The 22,773-nt window shown below is 36.1% G+C and overlaps 2 protein-coding genes across 4 annotated transcripts in view; one reads left to right on the top strand and one right to left on the bottom strand.

Moving 5' to 3' along the window:
- LOC112052487 (calmodulin-A) overlaps positions 1-22,773 on the top strand; it is a 76,753-nt gene that overhangs the window by 25,574 nt on the left and 28,406 nt on the right. For both annotated transcript variants that reach the window (XM_024091589.2, XM_024091588.2), the window contains 2 exons: positions 18,150-18,234; positions 19,521-19,702. In XM_024091589.2, the coding sequence (XP_023947357.1) occupies positions 18,150-18,234; positions 19,521-19,702 (267 nt within the window). The remainder of the gene's footprint in view (positions 1-18,149; positions 18,235-19,520; positions 19,703-22,773) is intronic.
- The window catches only part of LOC112052489 (troponin C), a 37,365-nt gene that overhangs the window by 5,542 nt on the left and 9,050 nt on the right, over positions 1-22,773 (bottom strand). The window contains exons 1-4 of one of the 2 annotated variants that reach the window (XM_024091591.2): positions 10,901-11,027; positions 10,683-10,713; positions 8,211-8,354; positions 4,991-5,107 (exon numbers count right to left, since the gene is read on the bottom strand). In XM_024091591.2, coding sequence (XP_023947359.1) covers positions 4,991-5,107; positions 8,211-8,354; positions 10,683-10,713; positions 10,901-10,903 — 295 coding nt within the window. In that variant the 5' untranslated portion in view covers positions 10,904-11,027. Of the gene's footprint in view, positions 1-4,990; positions 5,108-8,210; positions 8,355-10,682; positions 10,714-10,900; positions 11,028-22,773 lie in introns of those variants that run through there. The other variant, XM_052885387.1, reaches the window with a different exon arrangement.

The following is a 22,773-nucleotide window of genomic DNA, read 5'->3' as shown; positions in this document are numbered from 1 at the left end:
TTTTTGTTTTTGTTTTAAAGGGTATACTTGTTTCTGGGGTGATCCCATTGTCATAATGTCAGGATGGGATCCTGGAGAAATCGAGAGGAACTTTGAAAAATCAAGGGGACGCCTAGTGCGTTAGTTGATTTTTTCATTAAGTATTTTAAGTTTTACAATGTAATGAAGGTCTTTTTATCCCCTCCATTTTTACCTATCATCAGGGAGGGCATTGGCCATCTGCTCGTCAATTCTCATTAAAATCAAAATCGAAATATATACTTACCGGCGGCTCACGGCCGGGCTAAGTAAGTACAGTCTGTTTGGCAGTCATAATCAACATCATTGACAACCCAGCTCATGATGAGCACGAGTCTCCTCTCGTGAGCATCAGTCTTCTCTCAGAATTAGAGAGGTTAGGCTAACAATCCACCAAGCTGGCCCAATGCGGATTGGCAGACTTCACACACTTTCAGAAATAAAAAAATTGGCAGTTAAGTGGGTTTCCTCTCGATGTTTTTGAGATGCCCCGGATTCGAACCTACGCCCTCCGAATCTGTTTGTCAGTAGTTTGTGATCAATTCAATTGTTTTCGCAAGTTCAATCAGATGCGGATCCGTTGGCTGCGCGCCAGCACTTCGATGGTATCGATTGGGATATTTATTTATTTTGCCGATTCTGTTTTGAGTTACGTCTTAAGTGACGGAGGAATTATCACCACTTCTCTCAATTGAGGTTAGTCGATTATTCGATCGACCTCGAAAATATAATCACTATCACTCATAGAGGAATTAGAATATTGAGATGCATCGCACTCAAATTCACGAAACTGTCTGTCGTTTTTTGAGGGGGACGAGGTAAACTCACAAATCGAAAATATTTAACACCATTAAAAATATTCTATGTCCATACACTACACATAACTATAAATTTGACACGCAATACACAATTTTTACACAGACTAACAAACACATTGCTTAGACTAACCACAGATTAAATACATAGAATATTGGATTATTGATTAATGTTTGGCTGTTTCGTCAAAAGAATCGATTCTTTTTTATTACGAATTTGCTAAAATTAAGGTTTAAATACTTTCAAATGAAACGTTACTCCATCTTTTACTAAACTACAAGTTTTTGGCCGTTTTTATGACATTCAACTACACAAACCGGCATTTTTTAGGGAGCTCTTTACACGACGAAAACGATTACAACAATGAAACATCGATTCTATAGCAACAGTTTTTATAAACGCGTTAGATCATATATATTTGATCTTTGCCAGAGGGGTAACGGTTAGCGAGGCAGGTCCTGTTATTTAAATGGTCTAAGCTATCACTTCATAGTATAAAACAAAGTCGCTTTCTCTGTCCCTATATCCCTAAATATTCACAACTATATAACGGATTTTGATGCGGTTTTTTTAATAGATAGAGTGATTGAAGAGGAAGGTTTATATTTATATCTAGCGACCCGCCCCGGCTTCGCACGGGTGCAATGGCCATACTAAATACACTACAGAAAAACTGTGAACGTTGGATATAAAAACATAGCGGCCCGCTCCGGCTTTCCACGGGTATCACACTAATATTATAAAGGCGAATGTTTATGTGTAAGTATGTATGTATGTTTGTTTGTTCCTCTTTTATGCTGCGGCTACTAAAGCGATTTGGCTGGACTGGAAATAGATTCCACTCTGGATTAACATATAGGCTAATTTTCATTCCGGAAAAATTCATGGTTCCAGTGGGATTTGTGAAAAATTTAATTCCACGTGGACGAAGTCGCGGGCGTCCGCTAGTTTTCGTTAAAGAAAAAAGAAAGAAAAAACGTTTATTTTAAAATTGTAATGTGTTACAATTTTAAAATAAACGTTTTTTCTTTCTTTGTCACCACCACCACAAAGCCGAAGCACTAAATGCAGCGTCAAAAAAACTGATTGTTCGTAAAATCCATGATCATTTATTATTTTAGCCATGCCCAAATTATTTAAGGCAACCCTAGTTTAGTGTAGACTTAAGGTACGGAGGCTGGTTTAACTAGGTATTAAGTCGGGACTACGAGAGTTATAATTATTAATTTCATTAATAACTAGCGGACGCATGCGACTCCGTCCGCCCTTAATCGATCCCTATCGCAAAATCTGTTCTTCGTGAATATTAACTATAAACTACCCCCCTGACAAATTTCAGTTTTGTATGTCAAGCAGTTTTCGAGATTTTGTGATGAATGACATCATCATTCGCATTTATATAATAAGATTAATTATTAATCAAAGTTATGCTAAATTTGTGTAAATAAATTAATAACATTATTTTGATGTCACAGCTTTTTTTTTGCTAAAACAGAAGAAACATTATTTTTTGGTCAATTTATACATAAACCGCAGTAGAATAACTCTTACGTTGAATAAACGATATAACGATAACATATATATATGGTATTAAAAACCACGTAAAAATACTTTAACAACTTTCACAAACGAAAAAAAATCCGCCATTTACGTAATTAACTATTTATTACCTAACCGTTTATGCAGTGCCCGCAACAAAAGCTCTCACAAATATCGATTATTATTAATTTATCTTTCCCGTTTTCGCCACATTTTTCTGCTATTATTCGCGGCATGATGATATTTTCCAAGTTCCAAGGACGTCACGTCATCAACCCATATTCGGCTCACTTTGAGCTCGATTTTCCTCTCAGAATGAGAGGGGTTAGGCCAATAGTCCACCACGCTGGCCCAATGCGGATTGGCAGACTTCACACACGCAGAGAATTAAGTATCTCTGGTATGCAGGTTTCCTCACGATGTTTTTCCATCACCGATTGAGACATGTGATATTTAATTTCTTAAAATGCACACAACTGAAAAGTTGGAGGTGCATGCCCCGGACCGGATTCGAACCCACACCCTCCGGAATCGGAGGCAGAGGTCATATCCACTGGGCTATCACGGTTCACAAGTTACAAGGACAATCCAACACAAAAATATTTTTTCAATTCAAACTAGTCATTCCTAAGATTAGCGCTTTCAGCCAAACAAACAAACAAACTCAGCTTTAGTATTATTAGTTTAGATAACGAATATTGGTTTTAATATTTACGAATATTATGACAAGAGAGAGAGTGGGCGGTAATGCTAGTAGCTCAGTATTCTGCACTTTGCTTACTGATATACGGTAATTCTTAATAGCCGATACCGAAATATAAATCCGTATTGATAATCGAGAACACGAAATCTCAAAACATGACGGAATCAGAAATTTTATGACGATTCTTAATCTTAAGATACCTTATTCTGTTGCGAGGCAATTAATTTCTGTAGACCTTTTTTTTTTTTTTTTTTTTTCGCGGGGGTAACCTCTTTCTGAGATACCCGACTTACTGGGGGACAAGACGGGTTATGTGGAATTTACCACTAAAACCCCCTCGGTGGCCACCCTCAGCGCATTTTGGTACCAAGGACCTCAGTTAAACTCGCCGGTGCTTTAAACTCGCCGGTGCGTAATTTCTGTAGACCTAGGATGCGTTAACAACATACCTTCATATGAGAACATATTTAATTTTTGGATTAACATATTTAAGTATACTTATATTAAATAAGCATGTACTTGTATATTGTATACTTAGTAGTAACTTTTAGTAATAAGGCTATTGTTTCATTTTTTATGTGTATTTTTCTTAAATAAAGATTATTATTATGACGAATTATATATCTACCTGCCTCGCTAAATTTTACGGCCCTCTGTCAAAGTTTAAGATCAAAGATCTAACGCGTTTATAAAAAGAATTTCTATAGAATCGATGTTTCATTTTTGTAATAGTTTTAGTCGTGAATAGAGCTCTCAAAAGTGCCTGTTTGTGTAGAAATAAAATCGATTCTTCGGCCGGAATAGCAAAACATCGATCAAGTATTTGAATATTCTGTGTAACGAGTCTTAAGCGATGATTTGTTAGTCTGTGTTTAAGTTAAGCGTGTGCGTATTGCGAATCAAATAGTTATGTGTAGTGTAGGAAGTATATTTATTGGTGTTAAATATTTTCAATGTGTGAGTCGCCCCCCTTAATAAAACGTCATACAATTTTGGTGCTGAATTTGATAATGACATTGACATTGACAGGTGTCAGAAACGCAATCTCTGAGCGGCCGCACTTTAGTTAATATTTTAATACAGCATCCAAGTATCACATACTCTAGGTACTCGGCGTATTTATAAATTCGTGAATCATCGCGTCACATTCTTTGAAGGTGATAACTTTGTACCACCTAGCGAATATTCATATTATAAAGCTATTTTATCCGAGAACAAAAAGTGTTATAAATTGTATGGAATAAAATAATTGTACAATTCTTCGAGTATTTTTTATTTAGGAAACAATAAATTGGAGAAGGTGAGTTACGTTAACGCGCGAAGTTCCACATTAACTTTAGTGTTTTAAATTTTAATACGTTGGGGAAAGCGTAAATACCGAGTTATTTTGTCTAGTAATACATTGTAGTAATTTATTTAAATACTAATATAATTAAGCTAAAGAATTTCATTTCTTTGTTTAAATTATGTCTTTGGCAACGTTCTTGACGGCCTCCGTGGTGCAGTATGCGCGGTGGATTTACAACGGAGGTCCTGGGTTCGGTCCTGACTGGGCTGATTGAGGTTTTCATAATAGGTCCAGGTTTTTCCGTCATGTTAGCTGATAATATAAATTTCCATTGGCAACTGAATTTTTAAAATTGGTTCAGTAGTTTTGTATCATATTCATTACAAACAAATATTTTTCACCTCTATTATATAGAAACGAGCCTTTGTTGGTTGAACCTTAAAAATATTCTCTTCAGTAGTTCTGGAGATAATCGTGAGGAGATAGAAAAACAAAATTAAAAAAAAATACCTTTGTATTCTGCTCCTCTTTTGTTATCTCATTTGATTTAGTGGAAATGTTTCACGAAACTTTTATTTATTGCTCGAAGATTATAAAAGAGGCCACCAAGTTTGAGCAAAGTTTACCTTCTTTGTCGTAGAGTCTGAAAGCCTCCTTGAGTTCCTTCTGCAGAGCCTCGTCGTCTTCGTTGAGAAAATGTGTTGCTACCCGCACAAACGAATCGAAGTTTAGCTTTCCTGAACCTGCAACGTAAAGTTTTCTTATTACGAAAAAACGAACAAGTGCAAGCCGGTCTCGCCCTCTGAGGGTTCCGTATTCGTAAGTAGGATCATTATAAATAGTTCAGGAATTGAATAGCGCAGTTTTTGCCGATTTTTTCCTGTAATTCAGCTTTAAACACATATGTTATTTAGGAATTTACAAATAAGTAGTTTAAGAAGGTGGAGAGAACAAGGCCACTTACTTACTTACTTGACAAACTACATAGGTCAACGAAAGTTTGATTCTCAAAATATGCGTTTAAAAAATAAACAGCCGTATCTTTTTTTACGTACACTTAGAAGTTTAATTTCTCCATAACTTCAAGTAATCTTTTAAGAGTTCTTATTTTTTCAATTTTCAGGTACGGAATCCTAAAAACAATTGCCAATAGAAGTTATTTGTGATTCGGTTTGTTCTGGAATTTCACAATATTTAGACAGTTTAACAATATTAATTTCTTATAGTACGTAGAATAAGGGTCCGAAATATACCGATATTAAATAATAAAAATTAAGGATTTCATTAAAAAACGTAAATTAAAAAACATGTATTTTTTTTAATTTTCCAAACGTCAAAAAACGTTGTTCATTTTGTGACGTCACAATGTTACTTGATGTACTAAACGTTATACTAATTGTTAACTAATACGTTGTCAAACTCTCCGTTTGTAAGGGATTTGTTATAGTGACATCATAAACAGTAGACATATCATAGCCGAGAGGCGTTTTAGCGCGTATTGTCAAAAACATATTTAAAAACTAAAATTTTCATGTAATCAAATCTCATAAAAATATGTTTTTTTTTCAATCTATTAAAACAATAATGAACTATTTATGATCATTAAAAAAGTGACAATTAGACTAATGTACAGTGAAAGGTCTCCTCAAATACCAAGCTGAGCAATAGGGATGATGACTAAGTTTGAATATATTGATTTTTATGATACATTCGGGTAAATAAGGTCAATGTTAACTAACTTATACATAAAAAGCAAAGATTGTTTGGATATTTTCAAAATAAATAAGATTATAAAATTTCAACATCTATTGAATTTTTTTTGTCGTAATTAGATGAAAATTCACACAGTTTTAGCTTCCTTATATTAAATGTGACATTTTTTTAAAAAATGAACTATAAACATAAACGCACAAACAACAAAGATATTAGTTATTTTGTTTGAACGCCCATACAAATCTAACGATCATTATGTACCTACGACGTCATTAATTCGTACCATTTTGTATGGGGCGTTTTTCAGGGATCCGTGGCAGTGCCGCAAATCTGACCCTTTAAATCCCTGTAGCTCCGAAAGTATTGATCGCAGATATCCTGTTACTTTTACAAAATTGCTTTACTATTACCATACTCTTAATTTATATACAATTTAAAAAACTGTCATCATCCCGATGGTCATTACTTGGCTACAAACATAAACATCAATGGCCATGGAGTGACATATTGAACATGTAGTTCAATATGTCACTCGTATAATAAAACGGTTTACGTGAGAAAGCCTTTGTGGTCACTTAGTATGCAATGCAGGCTGGGGAGAGCGGGGTGGATTGGGTATCGGGGTGCCTCTGATTTTAAATGCGTCCATTAATTCTAGTAGGAACATATCGTTAGCATATTCAACAGTGGAACGGCCTTAATTCTATCGTAGAAGTTGGAAAGCAAGTCATTTGGGTAAAACAAAAATTCAGTTCAACTAAATTGAGGTTTGAATAGCTTTAGTTCAAGTAAATTTCGGATTTTATGCAGTTTACTTCATTGGCGTATAATTCATATTAGAACATGTATAATACTGTATAATACTACGTCAATGATATATTCATATATGATTGTTTTTACTGTAATAATTTTACTCAGTCTTGCCTTTATTAGAGTGAAGCCGGGAAGCAACGGAATATAAACCAAAGGAAAAACTATAAGGATTTGTTTTGGACTACGTAACCCTAAAAACAAATAAATGCAGCTATTATTCTTGCCACCAATCTAAGTGGACATAATTTGTATAGGTATTAGGATAAGTTAACTTAAGTTCCTTCTTTTTCAATAATAAAAAAAAAAATAAGTAAATATTAAATACCTATAAATCTACTTCATTTAATTTACATTTTAAAGTTGAAAGTTGTTGATAAAGTAGGTATATTTAAAAATACAATAGATGAGACGTCTCACACCAGGATATAAAGTAAGGGTTTTATTCTAATAATAACTAATAAGGTTTACATTATACCAACAGAGCAATAACAAACCTTCGCAGTCAAGTAAAAATATAACAGCGACATCAAAGTGTGGTGAACACATTTGATGGCTAGTGACTGTCACGTGCTGTTAACGTAACGCGAATAGCTCCTTGAGGTGAGGGGAATGGATTTATGGGCGTTTATAACTGTTTTATATTTGCGGTTAGAGACGGTCTCGTGTTTACGACTTTTCAAGACATTGGGCTGTTTGTTTAGTTAGCAATAACTTTGTAAATTGTACTAATATGCCTTGAGGATGTGAAACCTATGCGGTTTTGTATTGTGAAACCCTTGGTTCAAATTTGGGTCAGGCTATGAAATATTCATCATCATCATCATACCAGTTGATGCAGGTCCACTGCAGGACATAGGCCTTTTGTAGGGACTTCCAATCAACACGGTCCAGCCGCCCTAGCCAAGTGTCAAAGTCAAAGTCTAAATCTATCTGATCTGTCATTCCAACTTGTTGATGTTCAAAACAAAGAGGTTACGTCGTCCTCCTCAAATAACGACTTTAAGTTGAATTTAGGGGAAAAGCAATTCCATAGTTGATTAATCTATGTAACAGATGGATGGACAAGTGATCTTGTGCTCCAGGTTTTTTTTTTTGAGTCGGGCTAAAAAATCTATATTAATATAAAGCTGGAGTTTGTTTTTTTGTTCGCTAATCTGAGTCCACCTAAGAGGACCGGAGATTTTGTGCAATCTTATTGGTTAATATTTCTCCGTTTCTCGGCTTCGCTGCCTCGCTCCGCTTCGGTGGAATGACAGCCTTAGATTGTTACTGGTCGCGGCCGGAGCCTGCTTCAATGTCAAGTATTGAGCCAAGTGTTACCGTCAACATCCTCGTTGTCCAGGATCTGGTCCAGCTCGTTGTCATCGTAGCTGTGCACCATGGTGTTGAGGATGGTCCTCACCTTCTCCTTCTCTATGCGGCCCTGCTTGCTCGAGTCGAACATGCTGAATGCCCGCCGGAGCACTGCGGAAAAAGTAATCCTTACTAATATACATATAAATAAATAAATAAATATACTTAAACAATACACATCACTATCTAGCCCCAAAGTAAGCATACAGAGTAGCTTGTGTTATGGGTGCTAAGATAGTTGATATTATAATATTAATATACAATTATATACTACATATAAATACTTACATAATGTATAAATACACACAGACACTGGAAAACACCCATGCTCATCACACAAATATTTTCCAGTTGTGGGAATCGAACCCACGGCCGAGGATGCAGAAAGCAGGGTCACTACCCACTGCGCCACGCGGCCGTCACATATATAGCTAAAGCAATGATATTTATACTAAAGTCTAGCTGACGCCCATGACTTTGTCCGCGTGGAAATCAATGTGAACTTTCAACCCCTATTTTACCACTTTTGGAGTTGAATTTTAAAAATTCTTGAATCCCCCCGCAACTTCATCCGCGTGGAATTCAGTTCTTCACAAATCCCGCGGGAACCAAGGATTTTTCCGGGATGAAAAGTAGCCTATGTATTAATCGAGAATAAAATCTATTTCCATTCCGAATTTCAGCCAAATCGCTTCAGTAGCCGCAGCGTAAAAGAAGAACAAACATACCCACACTTACACATAAACATTTGTCTTTATAAGATTAGTGTGATACTACTGTCACCAAAACTGAGGCGGACAAATGTGCATAATTGACTTAATTTCATTTAGTCGCTTAATAAACAACGAAAGTTATTTAAACATATACCTAAATATAGTCTACAATGTTGAGTTGTGTGTTTAGGAAGTGTATAAACTGTATTTGTGTATATTTATGTCAACATTTCGTTAGGGATTCGTTCGTGCGAATAATTCTGAAAACAGAAAACTCACGCCAAGTAAAAAAGTATCATGATATTTTTTTTCATTTTAAAAATAACCTGAAAAAAGCCTGTCACACGCAAATAGGATTTTCAACACACAATATGAAAATTGCTGCCAATTTCAGCGCTGCCATAGTGAAAACACAACTTCGACGTTGTTTTCAATAAAACTTTCATAATACAAGTTGGATATTAAATTCTCAAGTTGAAAAGCTTACCGCATGCATGCGGTTTATGTCTCTACTCTGTTCATTCAATGTATGCGATGACAAATACTGGAAAGTTAATCTCCAAAGGCGAAAATGAAATATATATCACTAGCGGACGCCCGCAACTTCGTCCGCGTGCAACTCGGTGTATACTTTCAACTACCCGTACCCTACCCGTACCCTACCCTACCCATATCCCCTATTATCGTAATATTTTAATTTCGCCATAACTTCAAACTAAACGTCCAATTTTAATCATTCAAAGGTAAAATATTATCTACATAAACTGTACTTAGTGAATAATTTATAAGATATTTATAAGATCTACAATAAATTATAACATTTTATGGTTATATCTTTTACAGTTTGGGCAGCGTACGCAAAATAAGTAGCTTTTCTTAAAAACCCAAATATCATATGGAACCCTATTTTTTCCAAAATAAAATTTAGGCCATGTTACTTATGGATAATGAAGCTTTCGAATGGTAAAAGAATTTTTAAAATCGGTCCAGTGGTTTTTGAACCTATTCATTACAATCAAACAAACATAGTTTTCCTCTTTATAATATTAGTATAGATTGTTGCTTTCGGAAGAGAATTTCGTTTATTTGTTTTTTTTCTGTTATAAATTACAAATTTGGTTCTTCATAAGATAACATTCTAGCCAACCAAGTGACTTATTAGTAACTAGTGGACGCTCGCGTCTTCGTCCGTATGGAATTCAGTTTTTCACAAATCCCCAAAAAAACTATACCCACGGATTTTTCCAAGATGAAAAGTTCGTTCTTCTTCTTCTTCAACTTCGTTCGTAACACTCCCTGTAGTCCGCGGTTTCTACACGATCCACTTTCGGTTTCTACACGAAATCGTATCGGAACGCTATCTTTGCCGATAGCCACGTATCTAGCTACGGCCGAAGCCTCCCACAAGCGAGACCTGAACCAATTAAGAAAACTTCAATCGGACCAACCGGGGATCGAACCTAGGAACCTAGGCCGTCGGAAAAAAGCTCGAAATCCGAACACTGATACACAGAATATAATCTTTTAACTCAACTTTGGCAATTTTATTGAAAAATTACTCAATTTCTACTTAAAGAGTAACTCACTTATATCGAAATATCAATTTACTAAAAACCTTTTAAAGTAGTAAATAGTAAAGAGTAAAAAAACCTTTTAAAGGTTTCACAAATGACATACGAATGAAACCTTTAAAAGGTTTTTTTCAGTCAAAAATCAAAATACTTACTTGTTATTTGCTCATCATCAATTTGAGTGGTCTGTAATTACGAGAAACACAAAATTTTAAATTCTTTAATCTAATAATAAACGGAAAATTATTTCAATTACGAAATATTAAAAAAACACTTTCGTATAAAAAAAAATATATTTTTTCTTATAGGAAATTATAATTTTATTGATATGCATGAAAATATAAAATATTTTTTTTTTTTTGTATCGACGCACCATTTTTAATTAATATCGACTTAGCCTCGCAGAGTTTCGAGCCTCGAGCCTGTAAAGCGCGGGGACGCCAAGGCACGCGCCAGAACCAACTGACAAAGTAGCCATCTTGTTCCATGTTCGAAATTTAAACCGGTGACTGTCAGGACTGTTTGGAAATGGACATCACAAAGACGTAATAAAATCAAAGTAAACAGCATGAAACAATGATTTTATACTATTAGATACGTTACGTGCCACCAAAATCACCGCAAAAAGTGTTCAAAAGTAGAATGTTCAAAGTTTTTCACTTGAATTTTAAAAATAAACAATGAACGGCGCGGTCCTAATTTTCGCTCAAGTAATCATGTAGAGTATCGGATGACAATACTTCATTGCTTAAGCAGATTTTAAGAAATCTATTACTTAATAATAGTAATAATAATAATTCAGCCAAAAAAACACAACATAAGTAAGAAAAAAAAACATGAGAATTAATACTAACTTAATACTAAGGCTTCGGCTGAATGGGGCGCTGCCTCAGCTCTATGCTACAGCTAAGTAACTGTAGCGCTGATTTTCAGGCAAGACCCCAGGGTGAGCTTACTGACTGATCGGGAGAGCGTTGAGCCGTTTATTGGTTTCAAATTTAAAATAGATAAATCATATACTAATATGTATCCACATATCTATAGTAAGTAAAATTAGATTGGACCGAAGGACAAACATTAATATTATATGCAAAAAATAAATAAAAAAATAAAATAAGATTACTAAACAACTACAGTATGGACAAAAAATAAATAAAAAGAAAAACAACTGCCCTGGGCATGATTTGTATAGTTATTAGGTTAAGTTAGCTTAAGTTCCTTATTGTATTCTTTCTCAATAAAAAAAAAACTGCCCTGCAAAATATTTGGTTATTGTATCTGTAGAACTAAGAGATGTTCTTTAATTACTTCGATACTGACAAAGTGAGTACGGATATGACGGAACCCTATAGGGGCGAGTCGGACTCGCACTTGTCTGTTTTTTATTTAAAAGGAATAGCTTTATCACTTAGTGTTTTCTCCCTAACCCCAACCCTGCGAGAAAACATTTAAAGGTTTTTATTATTGCTTCGATATTGAAAACCTAAGGTTTCATTTTTGTGAAATTAAGTTAGGTCAGATCGCTCTGGGATTTTTTACCGTAAAATGATTTTAACCTTTTTAGCACCGGTGTGAGGCCTGAGAGGTCACTTATATGATATTCCTAAGTAGATTATTTAACTCATAAGTTTAAGTGGTGAGACACTTATAAAGTAGTGAGTTAAATATATATCCTTGCTTATTGAAAAATAAAGAAAATATGTAATGGAAATATGAGTAATATTAATTAAACTAAAAATAAAAAGCTTTCTCACTACTTGAGGAGTCACTATCTAAAAGTGAAATTATTTGAAATTCATGACACAAAAATGTATATTTTGAGATGACTAAAAAGAAATTAGCTTAGTGTAGCAGGATCAGTATAATAACTTTTAATATGGCGACCGCGCGATAATTTATCAAATAATAAATTTGCGGCTTTCAACGGTAAAAGTTACACGGTATTTTGATATTTATTGCTCTTGCAATAAAAACATTTATCGTCTGTACATTCGCCTTCATTATTTTACGACGTTGGTCTTGCTGAAAGAATAGGTTTGTTATTTCGCGTTTTTAGGGTTCTGTACCATATCCACGAGTTGAAATTAAAACCACATACTAAGGGCTATGGTTTCTTAAAGCATTCATGTATAAGCAACATGAATCAAATTCATGGGAATCAAAATTAATATTCACACATAAGGTAGGTACTACATCTACATCAATAGTACTTCCCGTTCAGTTAGAATTATCAAATTTGGCAAGTTATAACGTCTTATACGTACTACATCTTTATTATCAACTTATATTCGGCTCACGCAGAGAATTGAGAAAATTCTCTGGTATGCAGGTTTCTTCATTATGTTTGCCTTCAGCGTTTGAGACACGTGATATTTAATTTCTAAAGAAATATTACGAAAATATACGTACTACAAGTATAGGAAAAATCTGAAAACTTCATCACAAATAAACTGGGTCTTTATGCAAGAAACCGTGGTCCAAATTTGATTTGAGTAAAGCTTTTCATGTGGGACATTGTATGAAAGAGCTTCATTGACACCAGCTTAAACATATTTTTAAGTAGGTCTATGATTAAGAATGTTTTCATTATGACTGTGTCAAAGAATGTTTTGTACAGAACCCTCGATGGGCGGATCCGAATCACACTTGACCGGTGTTTTTTCATAGCGCACGGCTGTCAGTTTATAAATCGAGCTTGCGAAAATATCCCATTGTGCCAAAAAGTTGGCATTATCATAATGTGAGGATGAGTCGTGGTAAATATTTTATTGTGTAAACGTGAAAATGCCATGCTTAAGTTGTTCAGAAATAGTTATTTTTTTTATTTTTTGTATATTTGCAATATTCCTCCCCAATAAAAAAGAAGACAATGTTAGGAGTGGGTATAGTCCAGCGGGCGGTATCAAATCTCCCTCAAACCCTTATCAAACCCTTTACCGTGGAGAATTTGAGACTTCTCATAGTTATAATAGGCTAGTTGACACTTTTTTAAATGGTCTTATTTTGTTTATTATAGGTCTACTAGATTGAAAAAAATTAATTATATTTTTTCAAGACATGAATCATCATTTTCAACTCATATTCAGCTCATCCATAGGTTTGTTCACGATGTTTTTCCTTCACCGTTTGAGACTCGTGATATTTAATTTCTTAAAATGCACACCACTAAAAAGTTGGAGGTGCATGCCACGGACAGGATTCGAACCCACACCCTCTGGAATCGTAGACAGAGGTCATATCCACTGAGCTATCACGGCTAAGTATATAAAAAAACTAGCGGACGCTCGCGACTTCGTGGAATTTAGTTTTTCACAAATACCTCGGGATAAAAAGTAGCCTATGTGTCAATCTATGCTATAATATATCTCAACACCAAATTTTAGCTAATTCGGTTCAGTAGTCGAGGCGTGAAAGAGTAACAAACATTAATATCATCAAAATCATCAGTTTTCGTAAATCTAGGGAAACCATGGATTTTTTTTTGGAATGAAAAGTAGCCTATGAGTTAATTCCAGAGTAAAATCTATTTCCATTAACAAACATCGAAACATTCATACAAACTTTCGCGTTAGTAGGATTCAACAGAAAGGAAAAACAAACATCAAGCAATCAAATAAAAGATGAAAAAACTTTGATGTCGACTCGCACTTAGCTGGTTTTATACTCTACAGTTTGGCCGAGTTGCCAAGCGTTATTGCCTTAATTAGTACATTTGGGTTCGTTAATATTTCTCCAAAGTTCTCCAATCCGAAGCGTGTATAAATAAATTTCTATTTTCTTTGATCATTTCTTAAATTGCCAGAGACTGTCGCTCATAATTTACGTAACTGAAACGGTAGAAATTATTAAAATAATGTACATAATGTGAAACTTGAAACCTAGGCGTTTTAGATCTAAGTTTCCGGAAGGTTGCTTCATCATTATCAACCCATATTCGGCTCACTGCTGAGCTCGAGTCTCCTCTCAGAATGACAGGGATTAGGCCAATTGTCCACCACACTGGCCCAATGCGAATTGGCAGACTTCACACACGCAGAGAATTAAGAAAATTCTCTGGTATGCAGGTTTCCTCACGGTGTTTTTCCTTCACCGTTTGAGACACGTGATATTTAATTTCTTAAAATGCACACAACTTAAAAGTTGGAGGCATGCCCCGGACCGGATACAAACCCACACCCTCTAGAATCGAGACCCCTCTCATTCTGAGAGGAGACTCGAGCTCAGCAGTGAGCCGAATATGCGTTGATAGTGAATGAAATAATGTCTGTAATATAATCATTGTAAAATAAGACTTATAATGACTAGGTAAACACTTCTATCATTCATGATTACCGTATGGACATTACTGTGGTAGAAACGCGAGTACCTACTAACAAAAAACTTTTCACATAGAAGTTCTGTATAACACATACAAAGCTGCTATGTGAAAAGTTTTGTAGTTGCCTTTGGAGCAATCAATACAGACACTCGTCGCTCGTCCATTATTTCTTTATTTCCCAAGGGTTTTCAACGGCGGCGTGAAAGTTTTTAAATCAGAAAACACTATCTTTCAAGCCTCCTGAGATATCGATACTTGGTCATCGTTCATTTACGAATGGAGGGTGTTTTTCGAAAGACAGAGTTTACTTTGGAATGATCTATTACGAGTATTAACTTTTTTTTTTATTCAGAAAGAATACAATAAGGAACTTAAGCTAACTTATCCTAATAACTGCACAAATCACGCCCACGTGGAATGGTGGCAAGAATACTGGCTGCATTTACGGCTGGCTGCATTTGCAGCTACCACGTAGTCTCCCACCAGCCTAAAAAGTAATTTTACATTTATAAAGTCTGTTAGGGAGCCGTGATAGCTCAGCGGATGTGAACTCTGCCTCTGAATCCGTAGGATGTGGGTTCGAATCCTATCCGGGGCATTCACTTCCAACTTTAAAGTTGTGTGTATTTAAAGAAATTAAATATCACGTGTCTAAAACGGTGAAGGATAACATCGTGAGGAAACCTGCATACCAGAGAATTTTCTTGATTCACTGCGTGTGTGAAGTCTGCCAATCCGCATTGGGCCGGCGTGGTGAACTATTGGCCTAACCCCTCTCATTCTGAGAGGAGACTCGAACTCAGCAGTGAACCGAATATGGATTGATAATGATGATGATTGTGTATTTTAAAAACATTGACAAAAATTTTAAGAAATTAAAAAAAAAAGACATGGCAAATTTTTGAATTTTGAAATAGTCCTTCCACCGCTGCAACGTACTGATACGAATGGTAATGAGCCACAACAAAACCCGCGGCACGTCTCGAAGCTCGCCGCATAAATTAAATGGCTTACGATGTTGTCGCCCGTCGCTCGCAACGGGACATTAGACGTTGATATTTCTTTGAGTATACTGGATATACTATGGCTGTGCAAATAATCTGTTAATTATAATTAGGCATATTGAAGGCCGCGTGGCGCAGTGGGTAGTGACCCTGCTTTGTGCATCCACGGTCGTGGGTTCGATTCCCACAACTGGAAAATATTTGTGTGATGAGCATGGGTGTTTTCCAGTGTCTGTGTGTATTTATACATTATATAAGTATTTATGTGTAGTATATAAATGTATATGAATATTATAATATCAACTATCTTTGTACCCGTAACACAAGCTACTCTGTATGCCCCAAAGTGCCCAAAGTAATTGGGCACTTTGGGGCTAGATAGTGATGTGTATTGTTTAAGTATATTTATTTGTTTTATTTTTATTTATTTATATTTGTATTACTATCAGCCTGTTTTAATGGACCAGGCCTCACTCTTTCTTATTAAGTATGTAAATTATTATCATTTTCTTTTAATACCCTAGTACAGGGCCAGATCCTCCTATGGTATTTGGAGTATTTAAAGCTTATAGAAAGTAGACGTTGTAGAGCTTGAACATTTTTGAATTACTGATTTTACGAAAGAAGGAAAGGATTTATCTAAATTAATTTAGATTACAAATATTTTATCATTAAATAAATCTTAAAGCAAAAAACTGTATTCCCCTTAATTTTCAAAAGATCAAGAATTTTCAAAACTCCTACATTTTAAAATTACTAAGCTAAATGACTGGATTAATAAGCTACGAAATAAAAACGTGATAAAGACCCAACAGGATTCGTCATTTTTTTGTAAAACACTGAATTAGTGGATAACCCAGCTTTTGTTAAACATTAAACTGTTTACGGAACTCTAAAAATGAAAATTGAAGCAAGTAATAACAGCAGCATTTAGCGAACAACGAAGCTAAGTGCACTTTATAATTAAATGGAAAACTTAATGAACGCCATTTCATAGTTAGCTCCGACCACGGACTTCAGTTTAACTAGACGTCGTTTGTACATACATGCTCCACATAATAGTATGGGCACATGAAATCAATCAATCAAGTAATTTATTCCAGCTTTATGTACTTTTTATTAAGATAAATCTGATAACTATCGTTATCAACCCATATTCGGCTCACTGCTGAGCTCGAGTCTCCTCTGAGAATGAGAGGGGTTAGGCCAATAGTCCACCACGCTGGCCCAATGCGGATTGGCAGACTTCACACAAGCAGAGAATTAAGAAAATTCTCTGATATGCAGGTTTCCTCACGATGTTATCCTTCCGTTTGAGACACGTGATATTTAATTTCTTAAAATGCACACTACTGAAAAGTTGCAGGACCGGATTCGAACCCACACACCCTCTGGAATCGGAGGCAAAGCTCATATTCACTGGGCTATGACGGCTCTTCTATTATATCTAATAACTTTACAAATCCTAATAACTATGTTGAGGTTTTCTTAATTGGTCCAGGTTTGGCTGGCCGAAGTCTCCCACCAGCCAAACATGTACAACAAACAAACAAACAAACACGTAGAATGGTGGCAAGAATACTGGCTACATTCCTGTGGCTGTCTGGTTTATCCTTAGCGAAAAAAATGATCCAGCAGTCGAGTCACCAGTCGTAAAATAATTCTGAGAAATTGTATAAAAACATATTACTTTGAGACCAATACTTTATGAGCCGCGAATATTTTGTTAAAATAGCTCAGAAACTCAATTCATACATAAATTACATTATAGATGAGATCTTAAATAAATAATCTACCAATAAGTACGCTATTAACGACCAAATTAAATTAATCGGCCAAAATCCAGCGATTCGTCAGCGGAAATGGCTTCAATAAATTACGAACTTCATGTGATACTGCGATAGAGATGTACGTACTGTAGTAAAATTCATCGCTTCGCTATGTTACATCTCCACATAACTTCAGTACCTAACTTCATTTTACAACTAGCTTTTAATATGGCATTGTTTGCGTTTTTAACAATTTTATACTTTTCTTATAAAATACCTATGGTACGCCTATGGTAATACTTACCTATGGTAGTACTTATGGAAGGATCATGAGCTAACAAACTTTCAACTATAATAAATCCAGGCTTTCATCACATTCAAATTTGCGAAATCTTATTAACACTGAATAGACAAATTGTGATTCTTTTTGTTTTTATTTGTTTGCCGCGTGGTGTACAAAAGTCAGTAGAACACGGACAGTGGTTTTTCCTATTTTCCTCATTTTTCCTAACATTTGCATATTGTCGGCAGGCGCGGAACAAACCAGCGGACGGTAGCGGGCATGTCAATCAAAAGAATGCTGCGGGACAAAAGGCCACGCCGGCGAACCAAAAAGGTAACGTATTTTGGAAACGAAAATAAGATTTTTTCACTGACTCACACACACACAGAATATTACTGTCAATTAAATATGATAAAGTTGGGCCATGGTTTAAATCAACATGCAACTTTTGTACTTTAGTCGGTCCTGGATTAGCCTAGCGTCTAGGGGGGGCCTTAACCCTTCGTAAAGTCCAAAAAATGTTAAATTATGTTGTGCCAACCCCATCTGGCATGGGATAAGTGCTGGAGGAACAAAACATACATATTGTACCTACGACATGTAGGTATTTTTTTTAATTTATTCTTTGTAACTACAATATTTAAGGGCCAAGGGGAGCCCACAGGAGAAGAATTCTTAATCCGTAATCCGACACTGACTTCACTGCTTATCAACGCATTAACGGTATAAGCAGCTTATACCATAACGCCATGGACGTTTTGGTACTGGTACACTGAGAAAAATAAGCTACTTAAATAAGCTACATACGGAACTTGCACATTACTACTTACTAAAGGTGCAACATACGTACAATAGATGCCGTATACTTGCTTGTATACGGCATAAGCTAACACTTTGTTAATTTTTTCTGTCAATTCGATTTTATTTGTTAACTAGAATATTCTGGGTTAAACTTAAGTTACTACAGTTATTAATGATTTAACATATGTTGATTCTTGAGCAAGCTCAAAATGAGCATGCTCATTATTAGCAATGTTGCGATACACATGCTAATAAGTAACAACTGCTCAATAGTAGCATGCTTTCGTGCTTGAAATGATCATGTGTAACAGTAGCTTAATAGAGGTCGTTAATGAATTTAATCTTATCCTGCGCCCGCACACCTACTTTGAATATTTTTTTTTTATTCTTTACAAGTTAGCCCTTGACTACAATCTCACCTGATGGTAAGTGATATTGCAATCTAAGATGGTAGAGGGCTAACTTGTTAGGAGGAGGATGAAAATCCACACCCCTTTCTTCCCCTTTCGGTTTCTACACGGCATCGTACCGGAACGCTAAATCGCTTGGCGGTACGTCTTTGCCGGTAGGGTGGTAACTGGTAACTAGCCATCAGCCAGACCTGGACAAATTAAGAAAATCTCAGTCTGCCCAGCCGGGGATCGAACCCAGGACCTCCGTCTTGTAAATCCACCGCGCATACCACTGCGCCACGGAGGCCGTCAAAATTTATTTATTTATTAATATTTGAATGATGGTGGGTCTAAGCTCCATATCTCTTCACCTATAAGAAGGGAGGCCTAGCCTTATAGTGGGCTGATAATGATGATGATTTACAGGCGCGGCGACCAAGGGAGGTCCAAAGACACCGGTTAAGCCATCAGCCCAGAAAGGAGCAGCGAAGACAGCACCGCCGAAGCAGGCCGCCGCCGCCGCTGCCGCCGCTGTCAAAACTCCGCAGGGGAAGAAGAAGAAGGGCCACAAACACCAGCAGTATGAACTCATTGTCACCATTAATCTGGTGAGCAAATTCTACAAGTACAATAAGCAACTGATGGCTAATGGTCATGTAACGCTCCGCCCAGTTATCTGCGCTCATTATGGCAGAGACTCTGGATGACCTTAGTACTATGCTCAACGACCTCAGCAGAGTTTCTCAACGTGTGGGCCTAAAAATGAACATGAGCAAGACGAAGATGATGTCTAATGCTCATGTAACGCTCCACCCAGTTATTGTTGAGGATTCTGCGCTCGAAATTGTAGACGAGTATATATACCTAGGACACACAGTCCAGTTAGGTAGGTCCAATTTCGAGAAAGAGGTGAATCGCCGAATCCAGCTCGGCTGGGCAGCGTTCGGAAAACTCCGCGACATCTTTTTTTCCGATATTCCTCAGTGCCTGAAGACGAAAGTCGTCGAACAGTGCGTGTTGTCAGTGATGACATACGGATCCGAAACTTGGTCGCTAACTATGTACCTTATTAGAAGGCTCAAAATCACTCAGCGGGCGATGGAGCGATCTATGCTTGGAGTTTCTCTGCGTGATCGAATCAAAAATTTGGGTTCCCAAGGTGCTGGAATGGGGGCCTATGTCCAACAGTGGACGCCCATCGGCTGATAATGATGATGATGATGATGAGGAAACCTGCAAACCTGAGATTTTTCTTAGTTCTCTACGTGTGTGAAGTCTGCCAATTGCGGCATTGGGCCAACGTGGTGGACTAAGACCTAACCACTATCATTCTTAGAGAAGACTCGTGCTCAACAGTGAGCCGAATATTGGTTGTCAATGATGAGCATAAAAAACATAGATAGGTAATTTTGTATAATTTGACATACAAACTCGTGTAGACATTTAAAAAGATAACATACCTAGCAAATATTCCCCATCCTCTCCAACTGGGAAAACACTGCGTTAAAGTGTTTTTCAGAGAGCATGGGTACGGTGACATACGGTCATACATTATCGAGAGTCATCGGCAAACTTTAAGAGTAATCGGAACTGTCACCCGCACCATCCTACATGAAACGAACTGTAGTAGTTAGGCCAGCGGTTGTGGCTCCAACGACGATCTCTCGATGACGAGTCCGGTTATTATTTACCGCTGAGCTATTGGGGTTCTACTAAGATACTGCTATAACATTTGCATGCATAATAATACCTATAAAAGCGTAAGTTTACAGCAAACACCTTATCTGAGACCCTTAGCCCTCATTCGCACGAGAGTTTTCTCAAGGGACGTTAAAAAAACGTTCAAACACAATAAACATATACTAATAGTACTTGGGAATAACATTCCCAAGTACTCGTATATGTTCACAGGAAGGCGTTTTTAAAAAAACGTCGTCTTTTTATCGAGTTTCAATGTAGGGCATTGGAAATAGACCTTAATTTAATTTCATACTATAACGTCTGTTAAAAAGCGTTCAAATATAGTATGAAGCGTTTAAAATACAACAGATGCATTCCCAAGTAAGTATATGTTCACATGACAGCGTTTTTAAAACATGACCCTTTTTTAACGAGCGTTGTATTTTCAATTTTGTTCATTGGATTAAGACCTTCATTCAACTTTATACTATAAGCTATACCGCTATCGCTACCGCCAACGCGGTTTTAACGCATCTCCTTTTTAACTCTCGTGCGAATAAAGCCTTCACCGATATACGATCTTTATACGATGTCAGAGGGTTAAGTGACGCCATAAAATTTACTGTTCGTTTTATGTTACAAGTGTGTACTTTATTTACGGCCCTTTGTTCTAATGTAGGGTAGATGTAAGGAGAAACTCCTTGTTATAATACAAGCGGACGCCCGCGACTTCTTCCGCCTGGAAATCTATGTAAACTTTCAAGCCCTGTTTCACCACTTTAGAGTTTGAATTTTAATAATTTTTGAATCCCATTATATTTCGTATTTGTTTTATGATTTATAAACAAATTTTTGAATTTAAAAAATGAAGGACTTTCCATACAAACTTTCAACCCCTATTTCACCCCCTTTTTATTTTATTTTCGCTTTTAAAAGTATCCTATAACCTTCTCCGTATTATACTGTGCCAAGAGCCATTTGAATTCATTCAGTAGTTGCAGCGTGATGCCCGAATAACAAAAAAACACGGTCAGACAGACAGACAGACAAAAAATCGAAAAAAATATTGTTAGCTTCAGTATCGATTATATAATGCCCCCAAAAACAAAAATTTTCATAACTTCAATGTACAGAACGTACAAAATGTATAGAATTCGTATTATAAGTATAGATTCTAGATGGCGCTAGTAGTACTCTATGCTACGATAACGTTTGGTGTTACAAATGGTATAAGTAAAATCTCAAATTGCGAATAAATGTATAGAATTCGACCAGTTGTATTATAAGTATAAATATAGATAGATATAGATAAATGAGGGAATAAATTGTAGTACGAGTTGTTGTCTGGTTGTACCGTTGTAAGATTAATAGTAGCTTATTCTTAAATCCGATAGAATGGCACTATCTTAGATGGTATGAAAAAAATGCCAACTTTGGTGTGGGGTTTTTGCTCTATAATTTTTGTAATACCTACGTACGTACGTTGATACGTACCTATATCGCGTAGTCAACTGTTCACAGTTCACACCAATAAACAGATTTTTATACGTTACACGTAGAAAAAAAGCTATGAGCTAAAAAATCGTTTACGTTTCGTAAACAATGTACATAAGGAAAAATATTCTACGAAAATAATAATAAATTCCACAGGGAAAAGTATCACGAGTCTGTTAGTAATAATATAAACATACGATGTACATAGCTCAAAAATGGTGGCAATATGCAAATAATAAAGAACGTCGCGCCCGGAATGTTATAGAGTATGGTAAAGGCATCATAACAGGTCCGTTCTGACGTTCCATTAATAGTAAGTAAGTATTAAATAAACCTCAGAACGGACCTGTGCGCGTGATGGCTACTAGCGTATATTCATATCGAGTGTCGAAAAAAACTATAAATAATCTCTGTGCCACATTTCATTTATTTAGACGTTGAGCCAAGATTGAGCAAAACAGATATCTTATGATTGACATTTTCCAATATATTCGGAAAATTTCTT

Source organism: Bicyclus anynana, chromosome 14, assembly GCF_947172395.1.
Source record: "Bicyclus anynana chromosome 14, ilBicAnyn1.1, whole genome shotgun sequence".
In the NCBI taxonomy this organism is placed as follows: Eukaryota; Metazoa; Arthropoda; class Insecta; order Lepidoptera; family Nymphalidae; genus Bicyclus; species Bicyclus anynana.
This window is presented reverse-complemented; position numbering and strand designations above follow the sequence as displayed.